We start from the raw sequence: 15,586 nt of genomic DNA on the forward strand, positions 1-15,586 counted from the left end.
GTAAAGAAAACTACAGGCCAATATTCTTCACAAACATAGATGCAAAACTTTGAAACAAAATTTTAGCCAATTGAATTCAGCAATATATGAAAAAGATAAACATTCTGACCAAGGGAGGTTTATTCTAAGAGTGCGGGGTTGCTTTAACACTTAAGAAATAAAAAAGCATATGATCATCTCAACAGAGGTATAAAAGGCATTTGACAAAATCCAGCATTCATTCATATATTCATTGCCACAGATCAAATATTCTGAATCAGAATCCTGTCACTCCTTTGTTTGAAACTTTCCCATTGCTTCCCATTGCCCATAGTGAAGTCTAAATAGTCTGGTATTCAACGCTCACTGTGATCTGTCTCCAACCCTGACGCCTACAACCCTGTTATACCTCTTCATGCACTGCTCAGTATAGCCATGCTTATACTCATATCTGATCTTAGCTTTTCTGCCTCCTTAATTTTGTTTATGCTGCTCCTTTGTTCAGCCCTGGCTGTGCATTAGAATTACCATGGCATTTAAAACAAAAACCAAAAAAACAAAATATGATGCCCAATTCCACTAGAAATTTTGATTCAAAGAGTCTGGTGTAAAGTCAGGACATTAAAAGCTCCCCAGGTGATTCAATTTTGTGGGTAGAGTTGAAAACCAATGGTCTAGAATATTCTCAGAGACTCCAAATTTGCATATCCAAAATGTACTTATCTTTCCAAGATGCTTTCCATGATAACTCCTTCACAAAATCTTCCCAGACAATCTCTGCTGGGAAGAAAGCTCTCCTCTGAATGCCTTGTTACCTTACTTGCCTCTCTCTTGATCCTTACCTGCAGGTCTTCATGATCTGTTTGAGTAAAATTTCTTAAAACCATATTCATAAGTTTTTTTTTTTGAAGTTTTGCTGAAAATAAGTCATCATTTTTAACATGGTAAATACTGTATGAATAATTTGATGAAGTGTTTTTAGATGGTTGAGAGAACACTTGGGTATTCACTACAATTAAGTGGCAAAAGTGGTTGATTTTAGGAAATCTGACATAAGGGGGAAAAGTTTTCCTTTATGTTTGACCCTTAACTTTGGCTAACACTTCTTTTAGTCCTCAAACACCCTCTATCAACATGTGCTTATCACTAATGGGCAGAAGACGTAAATATACATTTCTCCAAAGAAGACATATAGATGCCAAAAGGCACATGAAAAGATGCTCATCATCGCTAATTATTAGAGAAATGCAAATCAAAACTGCAGTGATGTACCACCTCACACCGGTCAGAATGGCCATAACTAAAAAGTCTACAAATAATAAATGTTGGAGAGGGTGTGAAGAAAAGGGAACCCTCACACACTGTTGGTGGGAATGTAAATTGGTGCAGCCATTATGGAAAACAGTACGGAGGTACCTCAAAAAACTAAAAATAGAGTTGCCATATGATCCAGCAATCCCACTCCTGGGCATATATCCAGACAAAACTATAATTCAAAGAGAAACATGCACCCCAATGTTCATAGCAGCACTATTTACAATAGCCAAGACATGGAAACAACCTAAATGTCCATTGACAGATGAATGGATATAGAAGATGTGGGGTATCTATCTATCTATCTATCTATACATCAGCCATAAAAAAAGAATGAAATAATGCCATATGCAGCAACATGGATGGATCGAGAGATTATCATACTAAGTGAAGTAAGTCAGAAAGAGAAAGACAAATACCATATGGTATCACTTATATGTGGAATCTAAAGTATGACACAAATGAACATATCTATGAAACAGAAACAAACTCACAGACATAGAGAACAGATTTTTGGTTGCCAAGGGGGAGGAGAGGTAGGGGAGGGAAGGATTGGGAATTTAGGATTAGCAGATGCAAACTAGTATACATAGGATGGATAAACAACAAGGTCATACTGTATAGCACAGGGAACTATATTCAGTATCCTGTGATAAATCATAACGGAAATAATATGAAAAAGAATGTATATATATGTATAACTGAGTCACTTTGCTGTATACCTGAAACTAACACGACATTGCAAATCAACTATACTTCAATAAAAAATTTTTTTAAATGTGTGTTTATTACTAAAAATTCACAATTTAATCTGTTGTTTGTGCAACAGGAAAAGCAGGGTTAAGTAAATGCATAGATGAGTCAGCTTTTATTTTAGTTCTAATATCAACTTTCTTCCTGATCAATTCTTTTTTTCTACAGATACTAATAACCATAAAAATGGATCAGTAAGTTATAAGTCCACTTTTTTCCTTCTGTCTTGAACTCAAGACAGATAAAAAAAGATTCTAAATCCATCTGAATGATCTGCCAATAATGAAAATTTTCTTGAACAATTGAGTTAACTTTATTGGTAAGCGTTATGTAGTGCTGTTTTCTCTGGCATCTTTGAAGAATTAACTTTCCTTGTTTGGTTCCCTAGAAAGTTATATTGATTCCTTTTAACTGCCTAGGATATGAAACAGTTATATTTTAATGGATTGCTTAGGGTCTTAGATGAGATCATGGATCTAACAACAGTTTAGAACTTTATTTCCTACGAACTTATTACTCCTACCCCAATAGAAGATATTAAATAATTCAAATAGAGTATTTACCTGGATCTAGATTGGCCCACTTCTTCAAGAATCATAGAAAAGTGCTTCCAAGTTTTCTTGGTGTGGAATGAGTGCACAAGTTTCTTTGAATCACCAAACAAAGACAGGAAATAATCCTCCCCTTCCCCAATCACAGCTGGCTGAGAAGCAAGGACCAGCATAGTGTGTTTCTTTGGAATTTTGAAGTTGTTGAGTCCTTTCAAAGAAACCAAAGAAGGAAACAATAGAGAGAGAAGTAAATAAAAGATTAAAAGAAACCAAAGCTACTATCTTTATTCTTTGCTTCTACAAAATGATATTCTTTATACATTTTACTGTCACAGTCAAACTAAGTGAGGATAGTTAGAAGCTTTAAACCAGTCTATAAAATAACGAGTAAGTGATTATTTTTAGTGATACTCAATTCCTAGAGATTATTGCAGTTATCTTAAACTATCAATTGTATCATCAGCATAATTACAATTTAACTGATTAAGTTGTACTAGAAGCATCATAAGTTTTTGAGTAGGTAAAACATTTGAGTCTCTCAAATTTGGTACGTTATATGTAAGTACAACTTTATTCTATTTTGTATTAGCTTTTCTCCCCAAATTGCTACTCATAAATTAAAGTCTCAAATGAGTCCTTTCCTACCAATGGTTTGTATTTTGCCAGGTAAAGACTTAAATTTCCTCTAATTAACTAAAATACTTTATTAAAAAGATAAAGTAATGCTTAAGCAGATTCTAGTAACCTCTTACTCTTTTAAAATTCTCAGTAGTAAGATTCAAATACAAAATAAGTTTCAAGATTTTGCATAGAAAGAATCATGCTGGATAAATCTAATTATGTATCTGCAAAGAGAGAGTAACACTACAGACAGGCATCATGATGAAATAGATAGAGCAATGTGTCTTGTATTTAGACACACCTGTACCTCAGCTCTGTCACTTACTAAGCCAAATGATTTAAACCTTCCAATTCTCAGTTTTCCTGAAAATAAAATAAGGATAATATTACTTTGTGTGAGGTGATGTGAGGATTGAAGATAGTATAGGTAAGTGTCTAGCACAGTATCTGGCATTTAGCAGGTACTCAATAAATGATAGCTGTTATTGTAGCACAGGGACTTTGGTCAATGTGACCCTGAATCCAAAATCATCAAAGGATTAAGACAATCTAGAGTGTGCTTTATCTTCTTGTGTCTTTAACAAAACCAAAGCAATGTGAAAGATGGAAAAAAATAAACACATAGTTCCTAAAGAGGATTCTTCAGAGTATTTTGTTTAGAAGAAATATTTGGAATTAAATTAGTTCATTCCCATTCAAGTGAGTATTTGCTTAATCTTTAAATTCCTTTGGGGAAAGAGAATATATAGCACCCTTAATAGCTCATCCTGAGGGATGAAAATTTTTGTATTCTAAAAGGAAAGAAGACATATTGATTTTAGTTCCAGTTATTATCTCATCTAGAAATGAAATGAACCAAATGCAACAAGTCTTGGTAGACTCAGCCATCTATCTACAGAGTCAGAACCTACAGTAACTGAAGAAGACTTCATCCCAGCACAACTCTCATCTTGCAAGGTGAAACCAGTATATTTGTTCCCCCCCCCACCCCCGCAATACTAGGAGCTTTCACAGTTCAACTCAAATATAGAACACATACCATAATGATACAGTGCCAAAGGATGAGAAATATTACCTCCTTAGATATAAAATGTGTATTTTCACTTCTAAGCATATAGATTTTGGTCATTGCTATGTATAACACTGTGTCAAAGGCTTAGGAAAATACCTGGAACAAAATGAAATGTAGATAGGAAGGAGCAAGGCTGTAAATGTCCACAGAATGGTAGAGGAAAATGAAGACATCAAGTAGTCATGGGTGTATTCGTGCTAATAGTTTTGAAACTTGTTAGTTGACTGGTAATACAGACCCCAAATCTAGCCTATTCTATGAGAAGGTACTTACAGATACATTCGGATTCACAACTAATTTTATTGAGCACACTTACTATGTGCTAGGTGATTTTCATAAAATCTCATTTAATTCTTAAGATAGCCCTGTGAAGTTGATATTTTAATCCCCATTTTGTAGGTGTGGAAAATGGGACTCAGAGATGCTAAATACCTTACTTAATGTCCCATGTTATTGGGACTAGAAAGGTGGTTTGAACCTAGGTCCTCTGTTTCCAAGGACAGTGGTCTTTTCAGTAAACCTTGATAACATACCCTCAGAGTTCCCTAAACATGGTGAGGAACATACACCTCATAGTGTGAGCACTGCTGAGTGCATTGGCAACTGTCAAAACTTTACTGCTGTTTTCATTTTCCTTTTCTCCAAATTCTTTATTGTTTTTCCCTTTTCTCTCCACCATTTTATTACCTACTTTATATTTCTTCTTTCTCTTATCTACCCGTCTTTCCTTACTTAAGCCATAGTCTCCTAAAGCATAACATACATAAAACGTTGTTAATCTTTCTGGTAGCATTCAGAGGAAGGGCAGTTAATGCTATACATTAGACTTTTTAATCATTTAGCAATTCTAGAGCATCTAAGTGGTCAACCCATGAATCATTATGATAACTCAAGATATTTTATTTATTTATTTATTTATTTATTTTGACTGTGCTGGGTCTTAGTTGCGGCATGTGGACTTCTTAGTTGTGGCATGCATGTGGGATCTAGTTCCCTGACCAGGGAACGAACCTGGGACTGCTGCATTGGGAGCACAGAGTCTTGCCCACGGGACCACCAGGGAAGTCCTCAAGATATTTTAATCATAGAGATGATGTACTTGGCCACATATGTTTATGTGACTTGATTATGACTCCAGTGCTAGAATCAATGGTGAGCAGAGTCAAGTTATTCTGCATATGACATTAAGAAATTAGTATTATTGGAGACAAATAATAAAACATCATTCTGGCTTCTAGGCACGTAAAGACTCTATTGAACTATACGCTTTAAAAGTAGTCTAAAAAACTTGGTACATGTTTTGCTTACCCAAGCTGTCTTCTGATTGGGAATGGTTCACTAGAGCAGGTTTAAGAGGCTTTGGTCCAATTGTTGATAAAGCTACTCCACTAACCTGAGGGCTAGACAGATAGTAACTGAGAGGTGTTTCATTGGATAATGACTGTGAACATGGCAGTGTAGTGGTATCTGAATCCGTTGACGTTGGATAAAAATGTACTAAAGATCGCTGTGTCTTTGGGAGATCGTCACGTGTGTCTTCAAGTCTGTGTACAAAAATTAGCATAATAAACAAAGTGAGAAAGTCAAAATGATAGACTGTGAGTACAAGAAGCATTAATTATCATTATTACTCAGGGTTTTGCTTTTCAAAGATATTATGCATCTAACACAAGCACAAGAACATCTTATATTTCTAGTTTTAACAATCTAAATAAAACACTTTGGTGTCAAGTCATGCTTTTCTCTCTTCTATTTAAAAATCAATAAACTACTACTTCAGATAGTTTTGCAAAAGTGTAAATGCTGAAAGAAGAAAAGAAAAATTACTATATTCCACCAAATAAAAATTTTACCATTTCCTGCCATGCTTTTTATTTTTTATTAAAAATTTTTGTATTGAAATATAGTTGATTTACAATATTATGTTAATTTCAGGTTTACAACATAGTGATTCAATATTTTTTCCTTCCAGGCCTTTTAATGCATTTTTTTCACTCAAAATTGAGACTCTATAAACTGTTTATATCCCACTTTTATCACTTATTATATTTCCCCTTTCCATTAACATGAAAAACATGATTATCATTTCTGTTTAATATGTAATGGTTTACTATACTTTTTCCTTTAATTTCTCCTGCTGTTTAACTATTTTTCCTGTATTTATAAAGATTCTAGAGTTAATGTGTGCTATCAACTGCACTTTACAAATTAATAACTATAAATACAGCTCACATGTATATGTTTGTGTGTATCTGTGTATGTATATGTATGAATGCTGAAGGGACTAGCACAAAAGAGGGAGAAGAAAGACTTACTTTCCAGGTATTATTTTTGTAAGTAAATTCTACTATATGAATAAAGATTTTCCTTTCTTTCTTTTTTATAAATGTAAAAGTATAGTGTGCAAGCATTTAAACAAAATCCCTAAGGTACAGTACACTTATTTTACAAGTAAAACAATATTCTCATGGAGTAGCTCATGAAAAGGCTTATGACAACTGCATTTTATGAGTCACATTGAGGCTCTTCTCGGTAACTTCAAAGCAATCCATGTGTGTGTGAATGTGTGTGTGTTTAATGCTTGAATTGTGAACAAAGTCCTGGGGTCCAACCCTTTGGCTCTCTGAAAAACCAGACACTTGGCCAGCCCAAGCCCTCCCTTCCTGGGGGCCAAATGTCTATCCACAATAAGTCCGGAGCTAAGTGTTTTGCCTCCAAGCACTGTCTCTATTTTGATCTCTTTGTTTTCCAGAGTTCCTATAATGTTATTTTAGCCAGTCTTCTGTTCTTTGGTTTTGTTTTTCCAGATCTTTCCATAACGGAACAAGGGCCTGAAGCTTCCTAATCTGCCATCTTGCTGATGTTACTCTCAATCTCTTTGTTTACCAAGAGGTATTCACAATCGTTTTGTTTTATAATTTGTAAGTTCCTTCATCAGAAATATTATATCTGGAGAGCTCTGTATGCAAAATCAGAATTCTCTAAGTGTGCCTCTCACAAGGCACAGATATCTCAGGCAATTTTTAAAAATAATTAAATGGCATTGGCTTTGGAAACTGCATTATTATTAGCCCAGTACTTATCAAGCTTGAGCACGTGCCATTCTACCGACTCCCCAACCACTCATCTTTGTCAAAAACCTCTAACCCATGAAGATATGCTCTTGAGTATGATTGTGGTGGTAACGAAAAGGAGACTACAGAGGTCTATTGTCAAATGACAAATATTTCATCTCTGTCTAAACTGAGACAGATCATATGACATAATTTTTCCCTGACACTGTCTAGAATAAGCAGGAAAAGGACCTTTCTCTTTCAAAGTTCCTTACATCTGGGTTTCATTACAGACAACTGGCTACATCTTTTCAGCATGTTCATTTTATAAGCTCTGAATTTTTTTCTTCCACTGGTAAAACAATAGCATTTCCAAATAAATTTAATTCCACAAAAGATTCCCAATAAGCCTTTGCAAATGTTGTGATCAAAGAACTTCAGTTTAGGGCCACAGGGGATTCTTGTTTTTGTAGTTGAATAAGAAATTTCTAATGGCAGCACACACCGTTGGAAGAGCTGAAACATTTCAGGAAGAGATGAGCATGATGTAGCCCATTGTCTGAGCCCTGCACTCACCCACCTATTAGACTCCTTTTGGAAGATGAGAGATTTTCTTCCTAGTGCTTAGCTAGGTTTCCCTTTCCCATGTGGAATTTTACAAGCCCTTACTTGGTATTTTGCTCCCTCTGTAATTGATTAGCACTAAACCAGAGGCAGTTATAAAAGTTTAATTCCAGCACTTCAATGTTATTTCAATGCTGCATTGGTAATACTGACAACAGTTATTTCTCAGATGACCTCTAAGAACAAATATTTAAAAAATAGACTTGAGGGAGATTGGTTCAAGATGGCAGAGTAGAAGGACGTGAGTTCACTCCCTCTTGCAAGAGCAGTGGAATCATAACTAATTGCTGAAAAATCATTGACAGGAAGACACTGGAACTCAACAAAAAAGATACCCCACATCCAAAGACAAAGGAGAAGCCTCAATGAGACGGTAGGAGGGGTGCAATCACGATAAAATAAAAATCCATAACCACTGGGTGGGTGACTCACAAACTGCAGAACAATTACACCACAGGAGTCCATCCACTGGAGTGAAGGTTCTGAGCACCAAGTCAGGCTTCCCAACCTGAGGGTCTGGCAATGGGAGGAGGAATTCCCAGAGAAGCAGACATTGAAGGCTAGTGGGATTTGATTGCAGGGCTTAGACAGGACTAGGTTAAACAGAGACTCCACTCTTGGAGGGCACACACAAAGTAGTGTGCACATCAGGACCCAGGGAGAAGGAAGTGACCCCAGGGGAGACTGAAGCAGACCAACCTGCCAGTGTTGGACGGTGTCCTGCAGAGGCGGGGGGTGGCTGTGTCTCACCACTGGGACAAGGACACTGGTAGCAGAAGTTCTGGGAAGTATTTCTTGGCATAAGCCCTCCCAGAGTCTGCCATTAGGCCCACCAAAGAGTCTGTAGCCTCCAGTGCTGGGTCACCTCAGGCCAAACAGCCAACAGGGAGGGAACCAACAGCCCCATCCATCAGCAGACAAGGGGATTAAAGTTTTACTGAGCTCTGCCCACCAGAGCAACAGTCAGCTACACCCACCACCAGTCCCTCCCATCAGGAAACTTGCACAAGCCTCTTAGATACATCCACCAGAGGGAAGACAGCAGACGCTAGAAGAACTACAATTCTGCAGCCTGTAGAACAAAAACCACATTCACAGAAATATAGACAAAATGAAAAGGTAGAGGGCTATGTACCAGGTGAAGGAACAAGATAAAACCCCAGAAAAACAACTAAATGAAGTGGAGATAGGCAACCTTCCAGAAAAACAATTCAGAATAATGATAGTGAAGAAGATCCAGGACCTCAGAAAAGAATGGAGGCAAAGATCGAGAAGATGCAAGAAATGTTTAACAAAGACCTAGAAGAATTAAAGAACAAACACCTAGAAGAATTAAAGAACAAACAAACAGAGATGAACAATACAATAACTGAAATGAAAAATATACTAGAAGGAATCAATAGCAGAATAACTGAGGCAGAAGAACGGATAAGTGACCTGGAAGACAGAATGGTGGAATTCACTGCCATGAACAGAATAAAGAAAAAAGAAAGAAAAGAAATGAAGACAGCCTAAGAGACCTCTGGGACAACATTAAATGCACCAGCATTCACATTATAGGGGTCCCAGAAAGAGGTGAGAGAGAGAAAGGAGCTGAGAAAATACTTGAAGAGATTATAGTCAAAAACTTCCCTAACATGGGAAAGGAAATAAGCACCCAAGTCCAGGAAGCACAGAGATTCCGAGGCAGGATAAAGCCAAGGAGAAACATGCTGAGACCCATAGTAATCAAATTGACAAAAATTAAAGACAAAGAACAATTATTAAAAGCAACAAGGGAAAAATGACAAATAACATACAAGGGAACTCCCATAAGGTTAACAACTGATTTCTCAGCAAAAACTCTTCAAGCCAGAAGGGAGTGGCACAATATATTTAAAGTGATGGAAGGGAAGAACTTACAACCAAGATTACTGTACCCAGTGAGGATCTCAATTCAGACTCAATGGAGAAATGAAAAGCTTTACAGAGAAGCAAAAGCTAAGAGAATTCAGCACCACCAAACCAGCTCTACAACAAATGCTAAAGGAACTTCTCTCAGTGGGAAACACAAGAGAAGAAAAGGACCTACAAAAATAAAACCAAAACAATTAAGAAAATGGTAATAGGAACATACATATTGATAATTACCTTAAATATGAATGGATTAAATGTTCCAACCAAAAGACACAGGCTTGCTGAATGGATACAAAACCAAGACCCATATATATGCTGTCTACAAGAGACCCACTTCAGACCTAGGGACACATACAGACTGAAAGTGAGGGGATGGAAAAAAATATTCCATGCAAATGGAAATCAAAAGAAAGCTGGAGTAGCTATACTCATATCAGATAAAATAGGCTTTAAAATAAAGAATGTTACAAGAAACAAGGAAGGACACAACATAATGATCAAGGGATCAATCCAAGAAGTAGATATAAAAATTATAAATATATATGCACCCAACATAGGAGCACCCTAATACATAAGGCAAACTCTAACAGCTATAAAAGAGGAAATCGACAGTAACACAGTAATAGTGGGGGACTTTAACACCTCACTTACACCAATGGACAGATCATCCAAAGAGAAAATTAATAAGGAAACACAAGCTGTAAATGACACAATAAACCAGATAGATTTAATTGATAATTATAGGACATTCCATCCAAAAACAGCAGATTACACTTTCTTCTCAAGTGCACATGGAACATTCTCCAGGATAAATCACATCTTGGGTCACAAATCAAGCCTTGGTAAATTTAAGAAAATTGAAATCATACCAAGCATCTTTTCCGACCACAATGCTATGAGATTAGAAATCAATTACAGGGAAAAAAACGCAAAAAACACAAACACATGGAGGCTAAACAATACGTTACTAAATAACCAAGAGATCACTAAAGAAATCGAAGAGGAAATCAAAAAATACCTAGAGACAAATGACAACGAAAACACGATGATCCAAAACCTATGGGATGCAGCAAAAGCAGTTCTAAGAGGGAAGTTTATAGCAATACAATCCGACCTCAAGAAACAAGAAACATCTCAAATAAACAATCTAAACTTACACCTAAAGGAACTAGAGAAAGAAGAACAAACAAAATCGAAAGTTAGTAGAAGGAAAGAAATCATAAATATCAGAGCAGAAATAAGTGAAATAGAAACAAAGAAAACAATAGCAAAGATCAATAAAACTAAAAGCTGGTTCTCTGAGAAGATAAACAAAATTGATAAAACTTTAACCAGACTCATGAAGAAAAAGAGGGAGAGGACTCAAACCAATAAAATAAGAAATGAAAAAGGAGAAGTTACAACAGACACTGCAGAAATACAAAGCATCCTAAGAGACTACTACAAGCAACTCTATGCCAATAAAATGGACAACCTGGAAGAAATGGACAAATTCTTAGAAAGGTATAACCTTCCAAGACTGAACCAGGAAGAAATAGAAAATATGAACAGACCAATCACAAGTAATGAAATTGAAACTGTGATTAAAAATCTTCCAACAAACTAAAGTCCAGGACCAGATGGCTTCACAGGTGAATTCTATCAAACATTTAAAGAAGAGCTAACACCAATGCTTCTGAAACTCTTCCAAAATTTGCAGAAGAAGGAACACTGCCAAACTCATTCTACAAGGCCACCATCACCCTGATACCGAAACCAGACAAAGATAATACAAAAAAACAAAATTACAGACCAATATCACTGATAAATATAGATGCAAAAATCCTTAGTAAAATAGTAGCAAACAGAGTGCAACAACACATTAACAGGATCATACACCATGATCAAGTGGGATTTATCCCAGGGATGCAAGGATCCTTCAATATACTCAAATCAATCAATGTGATACACTATATTAACAAATCGAAGAATAAAAACCATATGATCATCTCAATAGATGCAGAAAAAGCTTTTGACAAAATTCAACACCCATTTGTGATAAAAACTCTCCAGAAGGTTCACATAGAGAGAACCTACCTCAACATAATAAAGGCCATATATGACAAACCCACAGCAAACTTCATTCTCAATGGTGAAAAACTGAAAGCATTTTCTCTAAGATCAGGAACAACACAAGGACATCCACTCTTGCCACTATAATTCAACATAGTTTTGGAAGTCCAAGCCACAGAAATCAGAGAGGAAAAGGAAATAACAAGAACACAAACTGGAAAAGAAGAAGTAAAACTATCACTGTTTGCAGATGACATGATGCTATACACAGAGAATCCTAAAGATGCCATCAGAAAACTACTAGAGCTAATCAATGAATTTGGTAAAGTTGCAGGATACAAAATTAATGCACAGAAATCTCTTGTATTCCTATACACTAACAAGGAAAGATCAGAAAGAGAAATTAAGGAAACAATCCCATTCACCATTGCTACAAAAAGAATAAAATACCTAGGAATAAACCTACCTAAGGTGGTAAAAGACCTGTACTCAGAGAATTATAAGACACTGATGAAAGAAATCAAAGATTACACAAACAGATGGAGATATACCATGTTCGTGGATTGGAAGAATCAATATTGTGAAAATGACTATACTACCCAAAGCAATCTACAGATTCAATGCAACCCCTATCAAATTACCACTGGCATTTTTTACAGAACTAGAACAAAACATCTTCTAGACACAAAAGACCCCGAATAGCTAAAGCAATCTTGAGGAAAAAAAATGGAGCTGGAAGTATCAGTCTCCCTGACTTCAGACTATATTACAAAGCTACAGTAATCAAGACAATATGGTACTGGCAGAAAAACAGAAATACAGATCAATAGAACAGGATAGAAATCCCAGAGATAAACCCACACACCTATGGTCAACTAATCTATGACAAAGAGGCAAGGATATACAATGGAGAAAAGATGGTCTCTTCAATAAGTGGTGCTGGGAAAACTGGACAGCTACATGTAAAAGAATGAAGTTAGAACACTCCCTAACACCATACACAAAATAAACTCCAAATGGATTAAAGACCTAAATGTAAGATCAGACACTATAAAACTCTTAGAGGACAACATAGGAAGAACACTCTTTGACATAAATCACAGCAAGATCTTTTTTGATCCACCTCCTAGAGTAATGGAAATAAAAACAAAAATAAACACATGGGACCTAATGAAACTTAAAAGCTTTTGGACAGCAAAGGAAACTATAAACAAGACGAAAAGAGAACCCTCAGAGTGGGAGAAAATATTTGCAAACGTATCAACAGACAGAGGATTAATCTCCAAAATATATAAACAGCTCATAGAGCCCAATATTAAAAAAAACAAACAACCCAATCAAAAAATGGACAGAAGACCTAAATAGACATTTCTCCAAAGAAGACATACAGATGACCAATAGGCACATGAAAAGCTGCTCAACATCACTAATTATTAGAGAAATGCAAATCAAAACTACAATGAGGTATCACCTCACACCAGTTAGAATGGGTATCATCAGAAAATTTACAAACCACAAATGCTGGAGAGGGTGTGGAGAAAAGGGAACCCTCTTGCACTGTTGGTGGGAATGTAAACTGATACAGCCACTATGGAGAACAGTATGGAGGTTCCTTAAAAAACTAAAAATACAATTACCATACGACCCAGCAATCCCACTACTGGGCATACACCCAGAGAAAACCATAATTCAAAAAGACACATGAACCCCAATGTTCAATGCACAACTATTTACAATAGTTAGGTCATGGAAGCAACCTAAATGCCCATCGACAGACGAATGGATAAAGAAGTAGTGGTACATATATACAATAGAATATTACTCAGCCATAAAAAGGAATGAAATTCGGTCATTTGTAGAGATGTGGTTGGACCTAGAGACTGTCATATAGAGTGAAGTAAGTCAGAAAGAGAAAAACAAATATCGTATATTAACTCATATATGTGGAATCTAGAAAAATGGTACAGATGAACTGGTTTGCAAGGCAGAAATAGAAACACAGATGTAGAGAACAAACACATGGACACCCAGGGGGGAAAGCTGGGGGTGGGGGATTGTGGTGGTGGTGGGATGAATTGGGAGATTGGAATTGACATGTATACACTAATATGTGTAAAACAGATAACTAATAAAAAAAACTTTAAAAAAAATAGACTTGAACTGATCAGTAAACACAGGGCATCTAGATCTAAAGTAGCATTAGCCTTAAACTGTGTCTATTCAGTATTAGAGATCATTTTCTAGAAAACATTGGAAAACCAATGCTAATGCTTTATTTGATAGAATGATTTACATTAGTAGTAAAAAGAGAGTTGTCACTTTTATTTAACATCCTCACAGACATTTCCCAAACCAAAATTCTCTAGCAGTTCTCTGTCCCCAGGTTAATAAAGCAGTTTTAAAGAAACTGCCTGCCAATTACCTTAAAGAAACAATTAACATGCTAGATATGAGCTTTGGAATCTCAACCAGGTCTGATATGACGGAGATCTGTCTAGGTGAATTTTTACATTACTCAAAGACTAAAGCTTATAAAACAGTGGTTGGGGAAATTGTATGTTATCATTAATTAATTTTAGGAAATTTGTAGACTCGATTCTAGTTCTAACTTTTAATAAGCTGTTTTGAAACAAAAAGGTCAGATACTCCATCCTCAACTTCTAAAACTCATTTGTGCCTGTCTTACTGCGCTTGATTTTCCATTTTATCTTCCTGCTCATGGACTTCACTCTGCAGGACCGCTGAAATTTCCTGAGTGGCTTGTGTGTCTTTCATCTTGGCTGGAAAAGAAGTCTCTTTTCTTTTCTGGGAAAACAAATCATGACATTAGTCAGTGAATAGAGCTGAGCTTCAAGGCAGATTTTCTTTTTTGAGTGACCTCACTTGTTAATCTAACTACCTTAAAGCACCTGCCAGACTTCATGATTTCTTAACCAAGCTGGGGCCAGAACCAGGATTCTAATATGAATATGTAAGCACTGATATAGCCAATACTGATATTGGCTAAAAATATTAAACAAATCAAGATGAAGGTGTGTAGCACTCACTGGAAGCAACTCAAGAGGCAGCGCAGTAACCCAGCAAAGCTACCTTTATGATTACAACTTTCACATCTGGCCAACACTGCCTGTTAGAACACTGTGAAGTAATGTCTCCATAGTTACAAAGTTCCAGTCTCTGAACAATTACTATGTTAATGCTGTACCTGCTTTGCAGTTTGCAGACATCAAATAACAGTAACTTGCTTTTAAGAGAGCCGTTTATCCTACCAGACAAACTTTGCCATCAAAATGTTTGATATCCTATTTTGGATTTCTTAGGATTAAGGCTAGTATGCAAATATTGGGGGAGTTATTCACTGTTTTTTGTCTTTTTGTTTGTTTTGTTTTGACAAATGCTCTTTGAGCACATGGCAACAGCTAGGCAGCAGGAACAGTATACTTTTAAGGCGAAAAGAAACCTATTGGTAGAAACAGTGAAATCAAAGCCAGGAGTTCTAAATTCTTCTAGTTACACCAGCAATATGATTTAGAAGAAATCACTTAATTCAGGTTCTATCTTGAGTAAAAGATCCACACAATGTGTCATGATAATAATGGCATGGGAATAAAATTAACCCATATGAAAGTAAATGATCGTACACAGTAATAAGATATAGAATGATGATGATT

The 15,586-nt window shown here is 36.1% G+C and overlaps 1 protein-coding gene across 1 annotated transcript in view; it reads right to left on the bottom strand.

Annotated features, from left to right (window-relative positions):
* Positions 1-15,586, bottom strand: part of LMNTD1 (lamin tail domain containing 1) — a 72,360-nt gene that overhangs the window by 38,821 nt on the left and 17,953 nt on the right. Inside the window, 3 exon segments of the mRNA XM_036866011.1 lie at positions 2,610-2,805; positions 5,599-5,834; positions 14,602-14,720. Of these exon segments, the coding sequence (XP_036721906.1) occupies positions 2,610-2,805; positions 5,599-5,834; positions 14,602-14,720 (551 nt within the window).

This window comes from Balaenoptera musculus, chromosome 10 (assembly GCF_009873245.2).
Source record: "Balaenoptera musculus isolate JJ_BM4_2016_0621 chromosome 10, mBalMus1.pri.v3, whole genome shotgun sequence".
Taxonomy (NCBI): domain Eukaryota; kingdom Metazoa; phylum Chordata; class Mammalia; order Artiodactyla; family Balaenopteridae; genus Balaenoptera; species Balaenoptera musculus.